Source organism: Phyllobates terribilis, unplaced genomic scaffold, assembly GCF_046119375.1.
Source record: "Phyllobates terribilis strain yellow unplaced genomic scaffold, ASM4611937v1 Scaffold_3__8_contigs__length_932513732, whole genome shotgun sequence".
Lineage (NCBI taxonomy): Eukaryota > Metazoa > Chordata > Amphibia > Anura > Dendrobatidae > Phyllobates > Phyllobates terribilis.
Window position 1 is genome coordinate 891,608,283 of NW_027362763.1, and position 18,493 is coordinate 891,626,775.

An 18,493-nucleotide genomic window follows, 5' to 3' on the forward strand; every position below is an offset into this window, starting at 1 on the left:
CAGTCGGCACTACTTCTCAAAGAAAGGTGTGCCTGCGCTCCACCAGCATGTCTCACACAACATCACCGCTTCTTTGAGAAACTCTGTGTGTGACAGGGTGCATTTCACCACAGACACTTGGACGAGTAGGCATGGACAGGGGCGTTACATGTCGCTGACTGGGCACTGGGTAACTATGGTGACAGCAGGACAAGGGGCTGCTGTCCAAGTCTTGCCGTCCCCACGAGTTGTGCGTCAATCCTCTTTATGTCAATGTTCCTCCACTGCTTCTGCCTCCTCAACCTCCTCTCGGTCTTCCACCTGCACCCAAAGCCTGTCTGGTCATGCCACAAGCTTTCTAACTGTGCAGAAGGGATCCTGCACACCTCCTTACTATGCTGGCAGTAGGGCTCAACGTTATCAGGCGGTTTTTACTTTGAAATGTCTGGGAAATGTGAGTCACACAGCTGAGGAGTTGTGGTCAGCTCTGGAGAACCAATTTCATGAATGGTTGTCTCCACTGGACCTGAAACCAGGGAAGGCCGTGTGCGACAATGCTGCAAACCTGGGTGCGGCCCTTCGCCGGGGCAATGTCATACACGTGCCTTGTATGGCTCACGTGTTGAACCTGGTTGTCCAGCAATTTTTAGCCCACTATCCCAGACTAGATGGCCTTCTGCAGAGGGCACGGTCGCTGTGTGCTCACTTCCGCCGTTCGCATCCCGCAGCTCAGCGACTTACATCTCTACAGAAGTCGTTGGGCCTGCCACTTCACCGGCTAAAATGCGATGTGCCTACCCGGTGGAATTCAACTCTGCACATGTTGCAGCGACTGTGGCAGCACCGACAAGCCCTGGTGCAATACGTTCTGACGTATAGCCTGGGCCAACGAGATCCAGAGGTGGGGCAAATCACGCTGGAGGAGTGGTCTCAGATCAGGGACCTATGCACCCTTCTGCACAGTTTTGAAATGGCGACGAAGATGTTTAGTGCTGACGATGCCATTATCAGCATGACTATTCCGGTGATTTACATGCTGGAGCACATGTTAAACAGAATTCGGAGTCAGGTGGTGGCACAAGAGGAGGTGGAGGAAGTAGAGGAGGAGGAGTTGCATGCGGAAGGGCTAACATCTGCAAGGTCCAGACGGTCGGCAGCACCAAGGCGGCAGGCATGTGAGGGAGGGGGAGATGGTTTTACCAGGGCGCATGGTAGCAGCCAAACTAGTGAGGAAGGTGCAGGAGCCCAGGAAGAAGTGGAGGACGAACTGATGGAAGACTCATCAGATGAGGGAGACCTTGATCACATTTCTGTTGTGCGAGGTTGGGGGGAGAGGACAGAAGAAGGAAGCATGATTGTTACCTCGCCACCAACACAACAGGGACTTGGTGCTCCTGGATGCGCAACACACATGAGTGCCTTCTTGCTGCACTACCTGTAACATGACCCTCGAATTGTGAGAATTAGAAATAATCCTGACTACTGGGTTGCCACACTGTTAGATCCCCGGTACAACAGTAAATTTGCAGAAATTATTCCTGCCATAGAAAGGGATGCACGCATGCAGGAGTATCAGCAGAGACTGTTGCAGAATCTTACATGTGCTTTTCCACAAAACACCAGTGGTGCACGTAGTGAATCTCACAGTTCCAACTTGCCAACCGTGGGACCGTCAAGTGTTCAGCACTCAAACCATAACAGAACCACAGTATCTGCTGGTAACATCAATTTTGCGGAATCATTTCACCACTTTTTTAGCCCATCCTTTGCAAGGCCACAGGAGACAAGAAGTCTGACACATAGTCAAAGCCTAGAGACGATGGTACAGGAGTATCTCCAAGTAAACATTGAAGCCATGACTGTGTCACTGGACCCTTGCTCTTTTTGGGCTTCCAATCTGGATAAATGGCCGGAGCTAGCCACTTACACCTTGGAGATCTTGTCATGCCCCGCAGCCAGCGTTCTGTCTGAACGTGTGTTCAGCGCTGCTGGTGGTGTGCTGACAGATAAGCGCACGTGGCTCTCCACTGATAATGTAGACAGACTCACGTTCATAAAGATGAACAAATCATGGATCCGAAGCGACTTTTCTACCCCTGTGTCATCCTGGGGAGAGTAAAAGCTTGATGATTGGTTAAAATCACCCTACCAACCGTTTTAAGCTTTCAAATTACTAATCATGTTTATCTGTATCTTGGCTGGAAAATAATTTGGGCTTTGTAGCAGTGTGCAGCACTGATTCTATTAGGCCATCTATAATAAGCTCCACCAGATTTAAAATTACTAATCATGTTTATCTGTATCTTGACTGGAAAATAATTTGGGCTTTGTAGCAGTGTGCAGCACTGATCCTATTAGGCCATCTATACTAAGCTCCACCAGATTTAAAATTAATAATAATTTTTAGCTGCATCTAGCCCGGAAAATAATTTTGGGGCTCCGAGATGCGCAAGACACATAAGTGCCTTCTTGCTGCACTACCTGCAACATGACCCTCATATTGTCAGAATTCAAAGTAATCATGACTACTGGGTTGCCACACTCTTAGATCCCCCAAACTTTTTGATCAACCTTTTCATTTTAATAAAGACCAAAAAAATGGTCATTTTTGAAATTATAAGCATTAGCAGGTTATTAGAAACTGAAATCAAACAGTTTTCAACTCAAAACTTTATTCTAGGTGATGTCACATTTTCACATAGGACCCCTTGTTAGAAAGGAGCTTCTGAACTCTCTCGTCCATTGAATTTGTCAGGTTTTGGATGGTTTCTGCTTCAATTGTTTTGCATGAGGACAGAATACCCTCCCAGAGCTGTTGCTTAGATGTGAACTGCCTCCCGCCATCATAGACACTCCTTTTGATGATGCTCCAGAGGTTCTGAATGGGGTAGAGGTCAGGGGAGCATGGGAGTCACACCATAAGTTTGTCCCCTTTTATGCCCATATCAGCCAGAGATGTAGATGTTTTATGTGCAGCATGAGATGGTGCATTATCATGCAAAAAAATGATCTTGCTGTGAAATACACGGTTCTTCTTCTTGAACCATGGCAGGAAGTGCTGTTTGAGAAAATCCACATACATTATGGAGTTCATCTTTAGCGCCTTCAGGGATCCTAAAGGGGCCGACAATCTCTCTCCCCATGATTCCAGCCCAAAACATTACTCCACCTCCTCCTTGTTGGCGCTGTAGCCGTGTTTGCGTGGGGTGTCCATCAACCAGCCATCCTCCACTCCATCCATCTGGACCATCGAGCGCTGCACGGCACTCATCCGTGAACAAAACTGTTTTGAAATCAGTCTTCATGTAATGTTTGGCCCACTGGAGCCGTTTCTGCTTGTGTGAAGTGGATAGAGGAGGTCGACAGGATGGCGTATGCACAGCTGCAAACATCTGAAGGACCCTGCATCTTGTTGTTCGGGGGACGTTGGAGGCACCAGCAGCTTCAAAAACTTGTCTGCTGCTATGACAAGGCTTTTTTGCCGCTGCTCTTTTAACCTGACGTAATTGCCTGTAGGAAAGAGTCCTCAATTTGCCCTTATCAGCACGCACACATGTGTACTGTGAATCAGCTACATACTTCTTGATTGCCAAGACACTTAATCCTGATCATCGCACAATGTTGATTGTAGTCATGCCTTGACCTAAACACTCCACAATTTGTTGCTTCTCAGCAGCCGACACATCCTTTTTCTTTCCCATTTTGGCAGAAAATGTAGGCTGCTTAATAATGTGAGACAGCCTTCTTAAGTAGTCTTGCCTTTCATTGGACACACCTGCCAAACTAATTAACACAGGTGTCTGCAATTGCTTACAGTGATATAAAGAGCCCTGACACACATCACCATCAATGAGTTTAACTGACAAACAAACAAATTCTTCCCTTATCACTCCTAAACACTTTTTGCATAATAATTTGGAACACAGTGTACATGTGCTTTTCCACAAAACACCAGTGGTTCACGTAGTGAATCTTACAGTTCTAACTTGCCAACCGTGGTGTGTATGGAGTTGTTCAATAAAGGGCCCAAAATTAAGATAACATAGATGGGAGAGGTCTCTATGAATAGGAATTCCTAAGTATTTGATACCCTGTGAGGGCCAGGCAAAGGGAAAGTTGGACTGGATGGAATCCTATATGTACTTGGGGAGGGAGACATCGAGGGCCTCAGACTTCGCTGCATTGATTTTAAAATTTGACCATGTAACAAAGTGATCTATTTCAGCCATAACAGCATGGATGGATATATGTGATTGAGTGATATATACTAGGACATCATCAGCAAATAGAGAGCACTTGTACTCGGTGCCTCCCACCTCAATCCACCTAATATTGGGGTTATGGCGAATTGATGAGAGCAGGTGCTCCGTCACTAGGATGTATAAGAGAGGGGACAGAGGACATCCCTGCCTTGTCCCATTGGTGATTGTGAAAGGTGATGAAAATGTTCTGATGCACCCCCTGGGCCTTGGGACACCCGGAGCCGGACCCTTTTTGGTGGATGCTGGTGGTTGTAGTCTTCGTGGCGGCGACCCGGTTCCGTGGCTCAGGGTGGTCAAACCAGTGGCGGAACTATTTATGTGGTTTTGATGTTTAAATGTCCGACTACGCCACCCGTGGATTGCGGTCAGAGTGAACCGCCGCTGCAGGGCAGACCGCTGAGGCTGGTGTTGTGGGTGCAGCAGAGCGTAGCATAACTCCCCACGGGAGGAGTATAGCCTCAGGGCAGTGTATGCGGAGGATGGGGGTGATGGTGCAGGGCAGCAGCAGTAACGACACGGAGTCAGTGATGCAGTCCAGGGCCTTTACTCACAGTTCTTATTATCCAGACCACGTCTGCAGGTAATGGCTGCCCACGTCGTACTGTGCTCACCATGTGAGGGGCTCAGACAACTCCCAGATAACTTTGGAGCGCTTCACAGGACCCCCTTTGTGTGTCCTTTGTCTGGCCTTTCTTACCAACCCTTCTGTCCGGCTGCCTCGGGCCTCCTCTTGGTAAACTTGGCGCCAGTTTCCCTGACCCTATGTGGTGCCTTCCTAGCGGGTGTAGCGAGGGGCTGCGCCACATAAAATGTCACAGCCTCCGGTTTCTAGCTGAGGGTCGTTTCCTGCCTCCACTAGTTTCGGGGACCGGTCTCCCCCTTTGGCCTGACCCCTCCACGCAGGTGGATTCGGGCGTGCGGTGGCGACTCGCCCGTCCGCACCCCTGGGATCCCTTCATTCCTCGTTCCTGGAGCCTTCTCCGCTCCTCTTCCTTCCTTCTCCCTCTTCCAGGCCTGGGCCTCTGTTACTAGGCCCGCCTCCGGAGCAGAGCTCATGCAGAGCCCCTGCTCCCTGTCACTTCTGCTCAGACTTCTCTGCACTGAACTAAGATGGTGCCCACCTTTTATACTCCCTTCTCAATGCACCCAGGAACTGCTTCCTCCCTGCTCCTGCACTACAGGGTTCCCCTTCCTCAGTGTTCCCTCCCCCCACTCCAGCCAGGGACAGGGACTGTCGTGCCCATCTCAGAGGCATATTGGTCGCCCTGCCCCACGGCAATGTGGTGTAATGCATGCAGGTGTCGGGTCCTGATCCACACTCCATCCTTACCTGAGAGTGAGATATCACACCTCTGGGTGAGGTGCAATACCTCTGTAGCAACCGAGCCCTCAGGGTGATACAGTTCCATTTATCTTCAGCCTAGGTGACGTATTGTGATACAGGGCCGTGATTTTGGCTATAAAAGGGTCCCCTAGACCCCTACCCCAAGCTTTTTAAGAGAATCATATATGGCGTGCCTGGAGACTCTATGGAATGCTTTCTCAGCATCCAACGAGAGTATCTAATTACAAATTTTTAACTGGATCTAGCCCAGGAAATACTTTGTGCCTAGTAGCAGTGTCTGCTAGTCAGCGGATTATCCCGGCTGTTAAGCAAGCTACACCACCTGTAGTTTGGACACTTAATTTTTTCAAAGGAAATGCTTCGGGACCACGGGATACTCAGTGAAGAGCATCAGGAGGCACCCCAAGGCATAGTGGCTGGGACTGGCAGTAGGATGCCTTGCGGTGGACAGCCGAGCTCGATCCTTATAAAAGCTTTTTAACTGCAGCAGCTTTAGTGGACGCTACTGGAGCTGGAATTACCCGGCTGCTGGCATGAGACTTGCCCTCCAATAGATCCTTGTAAATGGATTTAAAGTGTATTCATTCAAATTAGAGAGACAATTTAAATTAAAAAGCTTAGAGCTGCCTCCACCACAGGGGGGCTCGCTCGACCCACCAGCGGACAGGCACCAGTATTGGGAGAGGGGGGCTGGCAGTCAGGGTTCACCGCGGCTCTGGCACAAACCCGGCGACACGGAGGTGGCACGGGCAGGAGCGGACTGAACGTGTCGGCTTCTCACTTTTTGGATTTTAGAAGGGCATGACATGCCTATATCTGTGTCTCCCCCTCCTTTTACTCCTCCACCTCTTTTCTTTTCGCATGACTATATGTACTTGTCACTTTTCCATGTGTTAGTTGTGTCTTCTGAGCAGTTTGTCAGCTTTTGGAAACCTTTGAAGGTGTTTTCTATGTGTTTCTATGTGTTTTTGTTTGCCTGCCATTGGTTTTAACGGTGTTCGAAGGTGTTCGACGAACAGTTCGACGAACAGTTCGGCGAACACACGGGTGTTCGACGAACCGAACCGAACTCGAACACTACGCGGGTGGCTCAACACTAGTCTCCACCAGCCTAAAAGGCAGCATTTCCAATGCAAGCAGTCATGAAATGTGCGAATTTAGGACTGTGGCCTGTGGGGCATTGGCTGCGAATTTGCGCTTTCATTCACAGGTCTGGGATATGGACAATTGAGTGCTGCGGTGGGACGTGGACGTGGACGTTGATGCTGTTTCTTGAGAAACTGTCATAACAAGTGAAGACTGAGGAGGGGGCATCTTTGCATGCAGTATGGACAGGGGATTGCCTTGCACGCACAACATGGGGTTCTCTTACACGCACAACAGCGGAAGAAGCAGTGATGACACCCGCTGACACTGGTCGTGGACCCTGGGGTTCACCCCACAAAGTCAGGTGCTTTGCTGACATATGCCTGATCATGCTGGTGGTGGTCAGGCTGGTAGTTTTGTCACCCCTGCTGATGCTGGCCTGGCAGGTGGTAGAAATGGCCTAAAAAAATTCCAGACTCTGGAAGACCTACCGGTTGTACTGGCAACGTCCCTCATGTTGGTGTTACGGGGAACGGTTACCCGCCTTCTGTCTGCGGCCACCACACGAAGGAGCATCAGGGTGAGGAGGAGTATGCTGTCGAGTCTCACAGCTACTAACGCTTGACCGTGTGGAAGACAGACCGGAGGTGATGGTGCCCAGGTGAGTGGAAGTATTATCTGCTATCCAATTAATAACCTGTTCACACTGATCAGTTCACAATAGTGGTGCTGTTGTGTGCTTCCCTAGTAATTCGGTCAAGAATTGGGAGCGAGAAGATGTGGCTGTTGGTTGTGGCACATTTTCACCTTGGCCACGGCCCCGTCCTCTGCACGCACCATCACCATCACGTCCCTTGTCACGTGCCTTGCCCATTGTAAATGAAGTAAAATAGCTTACACTCGCACTATCAATGGCAAAAGGGAAGAGGAAAGCCACAGTTCTAGTTATCTGGCGTAGACCAGACTCTTTTAAACAGATATATTTTAAACAGATATATTTGTGTCTGAACAGTAAATGAGAAACTCAAAATGTTTTTTTTTATGCAAAAAAGTGGATAATACAAAGATTTGAACCATGGAACTGCAAAACCACAGTTCTAGTTATCTGGCCTACACCAGACTCTCTTAAACAGATATATTGGTGTCTAAACAGTCAGCGAGACACTAAAAATTTTTTTTTTTATGCAAAAAAGTGGATAATACAGAGATTTGAGCCGTGGAACTGCAAAACCACAGTTCTAGTTATCTGGCCTACACCAGACTCTTTTAAACAGATATATTTGTGTCTGAGCAGTCAGCGAGACACTCAAAATGTTTTTTTTTTATGCAAAACAGTGGATAATACAGAAATTTGAACCGTGGTACTGCAAAACCACAGTTCTAGTTATCTGGCTACACCAGACTCTTTTAAACAGATATATTGGTGTCTGAACAGTCAGCGAGACACTCAAAATGTTTTTTTTCATGCAAAAAGGTGGACTACACCCAGATTTGAACCGTGGGAGAGGAAAACCACAGTTCTAGTTATCTGGCCTACACCAGACTCTTTTAAACAGATATATTTGTGTCTGAACAGTCAGCGAGACAGTCAAAATGTTTTTTTTATGCAAAAAAGGCAAAAAAGTGGATAATACAGAGATTTGAACCATGGAACTGCAAAACCACAGTTCTAGTTATCTGGCCTACACCACACTCTTTTAAACAGATGTATTTGTGTCTGAACACTCACAAACACGCTCAAATTTTTTTTGGGGTGGGGTATACCAAAAGGTTAATAAGACGGGTATTTGTACAGTCTGACTGAGGGAAAAAAAAAAGAAGAGGATTTAGATGAAAAAAAAGGATGTTTCCTAGCCCCTGAGACCTGAGGCTAAGTCTAGCAATTTGAGCAGTGGTAGCACACAGGACTGTAATGCAGTGTTTGTTGGTATAACCACTGCGTCTCCTATACAGCCTGCCTGCCTGCCTGATATCTGGGATGGATATTAGTCCTGAGAAGGACTGTTTGTTTGATTTGGCAGGCTTTAAAGACCCTACACTACCTATTTCGCACTATATATCTCTCCCTAACTCAGCAGCACTGACCCTACACTGTCTGATCCCGGGCGACTGTGTCCAAGATGGCGGCGCGCGGTTTTAAATACTCGAGGTGACGCAATGCGTCCTGCCAATCACTGTAATGCCCACAACCAACGTGGCTGCGGCATTACAGTGACTGGCTGGCAATCCCTGAATGTTCATTGGCTCTGTAAAGAGCGCCAAACGTGCAGGGCGGAGACCCGAGCTCCCGCCCAAGTAACCCGGAAATGCTCGGTGCTCGCCGAACATCCCGAGTAGTGAGATGCTCGGGCGAGTACCGAGCAGTGTTGAGCATGCTCGCTCAACACTAGTAATAATGAGAAATGACACATGGAAAAAGGATTGAACATATAAAGAAACAAAGGTGCAAAAAGCCATGAAAACTCATGACACCATCTGAAATATATCAGTAGTAAGAAAGCAATACTTACTCTTAGTGAAAAATAATATCAGCTGGTTCAACAGATGGACTATAAAAAGGTATCTCATTACCAAGGTGCCACACAAGAAACATCTCATGATGGGTTAAACCAGTGCACTGTCTCAAGATCTTTGCAACATTATTGTTGCAAAACACACTCATGGCATTGGTTGCAGGAGAATTTCTAATCTACTGAAGGTTCCAGTGAGCATTGTTGGGGCCATAATCTGAAAGTGGAAAGAACATCATTTCACCATAAACCGGATACGAAAAGGTGCTCCTCACAAGATTTCAGACCCAGAAGTGAAAAGAAAATTATGAGAAAAGTGGTCCAAGAGCCAAGGACCACCTGTGGAGAGCTAAAGAAAAACCTGGAATCAGCAGGTAAAATTGTAACAAAGAAAACTATAAGTAATGTACTCAACCTCCATGGCCTGTATGCACACTCAGCAGGCAAAACTGCATGTTCAAGCATGTTTAAAGTTTGCTCAATAACATTTATACAAGCCTGTGAAATAGTGGGAAAATATAGTCTAGTCAGATAAGGCCAAAATTGAACTCTTTGGATGCCATAATACACACCATGTTTGGAGGCCAAAGGGCACTGCATATCTCTCTAAAAACAACATACCAACAGTGAAGATTGGAGGTGGGAGCGTCATGGTGTTGGGCCATGTTTCAGCATATGGCACTGGCAAACTTCATATAATTGAAGAAAGGATGAATGGACAAATGTACTGAGACATTCTTGATAAAAATCTGCTGCCATCCACCAGGATAATGAAGATAAAATTGAGGTGGACCGTTCAGCAACACAATGATCCCAAACACACAGCCAAGGAAATTCTATATTGGTTTCAGAGAAAGAAAATAAAGCTGCAAGAATGGCCACCCAATCACCTGACTTGAATCAAGTAGAAAATTTATGGAAGGAACTAAAGCTCACAGAATGAGTCCACAGAATCTTCAGGATTTGAAGAGTGTTTATGTGGAAGAATGGACCAAAATCACACCTGAGCAATGCATGTGACTAGTTTCTCCATACAGGAGGTGTCTTGAAACTGTTATCACCAACAAACGCTTTTGTATGAAGTATTAAATACATTTCAGTAAGCATGTACAATACTTTTTCACTGTGTCATGTCTCATTATTGCACATAACTTAATTTACGGACATCCATGGTTTGATTTCTTTGCCTGTGTGGATTGGAAGGGTTGTTACTGACATCTGGTGAGAATTTCATGTCAATAGCACCTTTAGAAATATATTTATTTAGAAAATTGGTAACATGTTCAATATTTCTTTCACCCGCTGTATAACTGAGGGTTTGAAAACCTTAGGGGGTTGCTGATCTACTGTTCAAACTTGAAAGAAAGTTGCAACAGAACCATGAGAGGAAAGTGCAGATGTCATGTAGCATTGGCTGGGTTTAATTGGTGTCCTTTAAAATAACTGCCCCAACCAGATTGCCCCGAAAAGTATAGTCCTAAAAGTATACCCTAAAATAAGGATGAGAAGCCCATAGCGCCCTCATCATTAATATTGTCTACATGGTGCCCCCTAAAATATTTTTGCCAAAGCAAAGGTTTCCAATAATGCCTTCACCAATAGTTCCCAACTATCTACTATATAATTGTCTTATCCCGTCTGTCTGTCTGTCTGTCTGTCTGTCTGTCCAGGAAATCCCGCGTCGCTCATTGGTCCGGCAGCGGCCAATCAACGCCGTGGGATTTCAGAAAAAAGATGGCGGCCGTTAGCGGCTCATCTGCGGGACGGAGCTCAGTGGCGTTGCAGCCGGGAGATGAGCGCCGCGAGGCGCTCATCTCCCGGCCGGTACCAGCAGAATGACCCCGACCGCCGGACCCATCTGCGGGACGGAGATGCAGCCGGGAGATGAGCGGCGCGGTAGCAGCGGAAGGACCGCCGGCGTCGCTGACATCCATGCGGAAGGGAGGACCGGGAAGCGGCGCTGCAGGTCGGGATACTTCTGCTGCGAGCGCCCACTCATGTCCCGGGTTCTCGCAGCCGAAGTAGCCGCACAGGCAGTGCCACTCCCCGGTCCTCACCAAGACGATTCGATGATTGGTCGTGGTCTTCGGACCCGACCAATCATTGATCTTAGCGCAAAAGTTAAATACCGCTGTGCTGATTGGTCGCGGACGCTGCCCGCGACCAATCACCGATTTGGGCGCCACATTTAAATATCGGCCGCGACCAATCAGCACAGTAGTGGTTAACTTTTGCGGCAAGATCAGTGATTGGTCGCGTGCCAAGACCACGACCAATCACCGATTTGTGCGGCACATTTAAATAGCGGCCGCGACCAATTGGATGTCAGCGCCGCTCCCCGGTCCTCCCTTCACACCCTAGCCGCATGGATGTCAGCTGCGCTGCCTGTGCGGATAGTTCCGCTGCGAGAACCCGGGACATGAGCGGGCGCTCGCAGCAGAAGTATCCGCACCCGCAGCACCGCTTCCCGGTCCTCCCTTCACACCGTAGCCGCTGATGTCCCCACAGTATCCGCATGGTGTTACAAAGATCCGGACATTTGTGTTAAAAATCGCTGACTGGTCGCTGGCGGTGCCCGCGACCAATCACCGATTTGGGCACCAAATTTAAATATCGGCCGCGACCAATCACCAATCTTGGCTCCACATTTAAACACAGCTGTACTGATTGGTCGCGGCCGCTATTTAAATGTGGCGCCCAAATCGGTGATTGGTCGCGCCCAGCGTCGGCGACCAATCAGCAAAGCGGTGTTTAAATGTGGAGCCAAGATCGGTGATTGGTCGCGGCCGATATTTAAATTTGGCGCCCAAATCGGTGATTGGTCGCGGGCAGCGCCTGCGACCAATCAGCGATTTTTAAATCAAATGTCCGGACCTGTGTAACACCATGCGGATACTGTGGGGAGATCAGCGGCTAGGGTGTGAAGGGAGGACCGGGGAGCGGCGCTGCGGGTCGGGATACTTCTGCTGCGAGAAGTCGCTCATGTCCCGGGTTCTCGCAGCGGAACTAGCCGCACAGGCAGCGGCGCTCCCCAGTCCTTACTAATACGATTCCGCTCCCCGCTCCTCACCAATACGATTCGCTGATTGGTCGCGCTCTCCGCACGCGACCAATCAGTGATCTTGATGCTAAAGTTAAACACCGCTCTGCTGATTGGTCGCGGCCGCTGCCCGCGACCAATCACCGATTTGGGCGCCACATTTAAATAGCAGCCGCGACCAATCACCGATCTTGCCGCCACATTTAAACACTGCTGAGCTAATTGGTCGCGGACGCCAGCCGCGACCAATCAGCGAGCTTGGGGCCAAATTTAAACAACACTCTGCTGATTGATCGCGGTCGCTGGCCAAGATCAATCAGCAGTATTGGCGCAAAATTTAAACACCGCTCTGCTGATTGGTCGCGGCCGGCGACCAATCAGCGATTTTGGCGCCAAATTTAAACCCCGCTCTGCATCGCTCTGCTGATTGGTCGCGGTCGCCGGCCACGACCAATCAGCAGTATTGTCACCAAATTTAAACAACGCTCTGCTGATTGGTCGCGGACGCCAGACGCGTCCAATCAGCGAGATTGGCGCCAAATTTAAACAACACTCTGCTGATTGATCGCGGTCGCTGGCCGAGATCAATCAGCAGTATTGGCGCAAAATTTAAACACCGCTCTGCTGATTGGTCGCGGCCGGCGACCAATCAGCGATTTTGGCGCCAAATTTAAACCTCGCTCTGCATCGCTCTGCTGATTGGTCGCAGTCGCCGGCCACGACCAATCAGCAGTATTGTCACCAAATTTAAACACCTCTTTGCTGATTGGTCACGGTCGCGACCAATCAGCGAGATTGGCACCAAATTTAAACAACGCTCTGCTGATTGGTCGAGGCCGGCGACCGCGACCAATCAGCAGAGCGATGCAGAGCGGGGTTTAAGTTTGGCCCCAAAGTCGCTGATTAGTAGCGTCTGACGGCCGCGACCAATCAGCAGAGCGTTGTTTAAATTTTGCGCCAAATTCGCTGATAGGTCGAGGCCGCCGGCCAAATTTAAACACCGCTCTGCTGATTGGTCGCGGCCGGCGACCAATCAGCGATTCTGGTGCCAAATTTAAACCCCGCTCTGTATCGCTCTGCTGATTGGTCGCGGTCGGCGGCCGCGACCAATCAGCAGTATTGGCGCCAAATTTAAACACCGCTCTGCTGATTGGTCGCGACTAATCAGCATTTTTGGTGCCAAATTTAAACACGCTCTCCAGTCCTCACTAACACGGTTCGCAGATTGGTCGCGGCCGCCGCCCGCGACCAATCACCGATATTGCCGCCAAATTTAAACACCGCTTTGCTGATTGGTCGCGGTTGCCTAACGCGACCAATCAGCGATTTAGGCGCCAAATTTAAACGCCGCTCTGCTGATTGATCGCGGTCGCTGGCCAAGATCAATCAGCAGTATTGGCGCAAAATTTAAACACCGCTCTGCTGATTGGTCGCGGCCGGCGACCAATCAGCGATTTTGGCGCCAAATTTAAACCCCGCTCTGCATCGCTCTGCTGATTGGTCGCGGTCGCCGGCCACGACCAATCAGCAGTATTGTCACCAAATTTAAACAACGCTCTGCTGATTGGTCGCGGATGCCAGACGCGTCCAATCAGCGAGATTGGCGCCAAATTTAAACAACACTCTGCTGATTGATCGCGGTCGCTGGCCGAGATCAATCAGCAGTATTGGCGCAAAATTTAAACACCGCTCTGCTGATTGGTCGCGGCCGGCGACCAATCAGCGATTTTGGCGCCAAATTTAAACCTCGCTCTGCATCGCTCTGCTGATTGGTCGCAGTCGCCGGCCACGACCAATCAGCAGTATTGTCACCAAATTTAAACACCTCTTTGCTGATTGGTCACGGTCGCGACCAATCAGCGAGATTGGCACCAAATTTAAACAACGCTCTGCTGATTGGTCGAGGCCGGCGACCGCGACCAATCAGCAGAGCGATGCAGAGCGGGGTTTAAGTTTGGCCCCAAAGTCGCTGATTAGTAGCGTCTGACGGCCGCAACCAATCAGCAGAGCGTTGTTTAAATTTTGCGCCAAATTCGCTGATAGGTCGAGGCCGCCGGCCAAATTTAAACACCGCTCTGCTGATTGGTCGCGGCCGGCGACCAATCAGCGATTCTGGTGCCAAATTTAAACCCCGCTCTGTATCGCTCTGCTGATTGGTCGCGGTCGGCGGCCGCGACCAATCAGCAGTATTGGCGCCAAATTTAAACACCGCTCTGCTGATTGGTCGCGACTAATCAGCATTTTTGGTGCCAAATTTAAACACGCTCTCCAGTCCTCACTAACACGGTTCGCAGATTGGTCGCGGCCGCCGCCCGCGACCAATCACCGATATTGCCGCCAAATTTAACACCGCTTTGCTGATTGGTCGCGGTTGCCTAACGCGACCAATCAGCGATTTAGGCGCCAAATTTAAACGCCGCTCTGCTAATTGCGCCCCGTCGGCCGCATACCTATTCTAGAATACCCGATGCGTTCGAATCGGGCCACCATCTAGTGTTTCATATATTCCTCAAAGTGTTCCTGAAAACAATAGTGCCCACAAACAGAATGCCTAAGCTTATGTACAAATAAACCTAATAGTACTCATTTTTTGATCAAAATTTATGTTAACTAAATACCCTTTATTATTTATCATTATTTCTATGCACTGTGCGATTTATCCATTTACTTTTAGGTATTAGGGTATTTTGCTTTTGTCTCTGTTTTTTTTCTGTCTAATGGCCTTATGTGAACATGCATTTACATTTTACATGCACATCAATATATAATCCTAAGAAAAATAAAATCAATTAATGAAATTCAAAGAATTTTTTTTACAAAAAGTATATAAACATGTTTGCTGCAGCCACTCTATCAAAATATAAAATTGATTAACTATCAGTATACTCCACAAAGAGAAAAAAAATCCCTAATTTCATTTTTCTGTCACCACAATACTGCAAAAAAATTAATAAAAAGTAATGAAATCATCATATCTACCCCCAAGTAGTATCAATAAAAAACATCAGCTTGCCGTGCAAAGAATACCCACATCGATGTAAAAATTTAAATATTATGCATCTCGAAAAACGGCAACACGCACAAAAATTTTTTTTATGAATTTCCACATTTTTTGCACTACTTATATAAAAAAATTATACAAGTTTGGTATTGCTGCAAACGTACTGATCTGCAAAGTCCTACTACCAGATCATTTTTACTACACAATGAACGCCATAAAAACAAAACCCAAAAAACTAAGCTGATTGCGCTTTTTTTGCACAAATTCAGCGCAATTAGATTTTTTCCTATGTTTTAGTAAACTGAATGGTAAGATGGATATTGTCATTCTAAACCAGAACTCATTCTGTAAAAAAGAAGACATGGAGGAAAAAATTAAAGCGCAAAAACGCAAAATTCCCAAGTGGGAATGGGGTGAGATAAAAAAAATCTTATTTATAAAAAACTGAAATAAAATGTCTAATTTGTTTATTTGTCTTTCCAAAGTTTTTCATACAAGGTTTTTAAAGCAATCGAAACAAGCCCGTTGAAATATGTATATTTTTTTGCAGGCCATAATGACTACATGTGTCCCGCAACCAATCAGTGCACCATTGACAAGAACAGGAGAAAGAGCTGTCAAGCCTGTCGACTCCGCAAATGCTATGAAGTGGGCATGATGAAAGGGGGTACGTATTAAGTGCACAGAAAGATAGATCTGCTGAATGTGAAAGATATCTTACTTTATTCCAAAGTAACCTACAATGTAAAAAACCTGAGTTTGTCCATAAGTGCTTATAACCTGCATGCTCTCAGATCACTAAATTGAAATATAAAGGCAATCTATGCACACAGTAAATTAGCCTTCATTTCGTGCCATTGTGTCTTGAAAAGTTGGCACGAAATGTAAGATACTTTTGAAACACAATCTAGTAAGTGTAATCATTTTGTAATGTAATAGGCGTTTTCATTTTTCTTATCTTAAAATTTTATATCAAAATCTTTTTCTGTAACTTTGCTTTCATATGTTATTTGTTATTAAGGTAAGACATTTAGGCTATGTGCCCACGATGCAGAAATGAAGCAGAAAATTTCTGCAGCATTTCTGCATCTCCCTGGCAGAAAAAAACGCATGCAGATTGTGCATGCGTTTTTCCTGCAGAATACATGCGGATCCACATGCGGGTTCACATGCGTTTCCGCATGCAGATTGACAAGCACTTTCCAGGCGATAGCATCTCTTGGAAAGTGCTTGACAACTAGGTCACACTGTATAAATCCATGCAAACAGCATGGATTTATACAGTGTGAACCGTAAAAATTAAAACAAATAAAGCTATACTCACCCCCGAGGCCCCGGCGTGGCTGCAGCGCTGCTTCCTGGCTGGTTCCCGGCTGCCGGCATATCGTGAGACAGAGCGGTGAAGGGCCTGCGGTCACATGACTGTGACGTCACCGCAGGTCCTCAAGCGATGCCGGCATTCAGAGAGAAGCCGCCGGACAGGTGAATATAACTTTATTTGTTATTTTATTCTTTTTTTTACAGGTACAATGGTACCCAGGTCTGGATGAGAGTCTCCTCTCCACCAGAACTGGGTACCATCCGCACATAGAGACGCATAGAAGCCGCTTGTAAAAATGTACAGTCGTGGTTTCTGTGCGTCTCAATGCAAGTCAATGGCGGGAGTTCCGCTGCACTTCCGCAAAATTAAATGACATGCTGCGGATTTTTGTACGCAGCATAAACGCTGCGGAAAAATCCGCAGCATGTGCATAGAACATGCGGAATCCCCTTGGGGACCATGGGGTGCGGATTACCTAGCGTTTAACAAGCGTTTACGCTGCGGAAATTCCGCAGCATAAACGCTTGAAAAACGCTACGTGGGCACACAGCCTTAAAACACTAGAATTTTTGGAAATGTGACAAACCCTCACTCCGAACCAAAACAGCGGAAAAAGAAGAATCCATAAAAAAACTGCATAGGAAATTTAGGGTTGAACAGGGCAGCCTGTTTTTAAATCTGACGGAAAATGCACTTTAACCTCATTCTGACATATACTGGTGGTCATATGTCGTATCCCACTACTTAATGCTGGCACAGCTTCCGTCTTTCCCGGCAGATGTTGGCTGTGTTACACAGCCATCATTCTGCCTCTAACAGTGAGTGGAGTTGAGCACTGCCCACTGCTGTTAATGCCTTACAATTTCCATGCGCTGTTTGGCACCCCTGTGAATTAATTAGAGGTGCTGAGGAATTGTCATGATAGAAGTAGGCCTGATGAAGGTCCCATTACCTACCATGACAGTGCTCCTAGGAAGACCGAGCTGTGAACAGGGTTGGCACGAGAACTGAGATTTTACTATATACTGAAATACTGTGGTATGTAACTTTAACGATCAGACAATCGCAGGTTCAATTCCCATAACGAGGCAAAAAAATACAGTAACAAAACACTGTTTTCAAAAATATAAAATAATATAAAAATCTGAATCACTCCCACCCTCCTTTTGCCCCATTAAAAAAGTAAATAAACATATGTGGTATCATTGCGATAGGCCAGTCTATCAAAACATAAAAATTAATTAACCTGATCGGTAAACGCCATAAACACTTTTTCGGTAACTGCAACATAGCAAAAAAATGCTATGAGAAGCAATCAAAATATCATATCTGCCCCAATGTGGTAATACAAATGTCAGCTCACCACAAAAAAAAAGTCATCACAGATCCATTGACATACAAATGTTACAGGTCTCAGAAAATGAATACTGACACAAGAAAAACTTTACTTTTACAAATTTCCAAATTCTTTTTCACAACTTTTATTAAAAAAAACCTGCACAAATTTTGTATCACCATAATTGAACTGAACTGGAAAATTCAGTTTACAGTTAGGCTGTGTGCCCACGATGCGTTTTTTTAAGCGTTTCCGCAGCGGCAAAAACGCTGCAGAAATGCTTAAAAAACACATGGTAGAAGGCCTGCCATGTTCCCCAATGATAATCCGCATGTGCTGTGCACATGCCGCGAAAATTTCCGCTGCGGATTATCATTGCGGAAAAAAACGCAGAACTACCAATTATTTTGCGGAAGCACTGCGTTTTCGCTGCCATTGACTTACATTGGAACGCATGGAATCCGCATCACTGTATATGTAGATGCGCATTTCATGCGTTCCAATGTGCGGATGGTACCCGGGTATGGAGGACAGGAGACTCTCCTCCGGACCCGGGTACCATAGAAAACTGTAAAAAAAAAAAGAATAAAATAAAAAATAAATATTATATTTA

General features: G+C 46.9%; 1 protein-coding gene across 3 annotated transcripts in view; it reads left to right on the forward strand.

Annotated features, from left to right (window-relative positions):
• ESR1 (estrogen receptor 1) overlaps positions 1-18,493 on the forward strand; it is a 651,368-nt gene that overhangs the window by 460,442 nt on the left and 172,433 nt on the right. For all 3 annotated transcript variants that reach the window (XM_073672708.1, XM_073672710.1, XM_073672709.1), the window contains one exon: positions 15,774-15,890. In XM_073672708.1, coding sequence (XP_073528809.1) covers positions 15,774-15,890 — 117 coding nt within the window. The remainder of the gene's footprint in view (positions 1-15,773; positions 15,891-18,493) is intronic.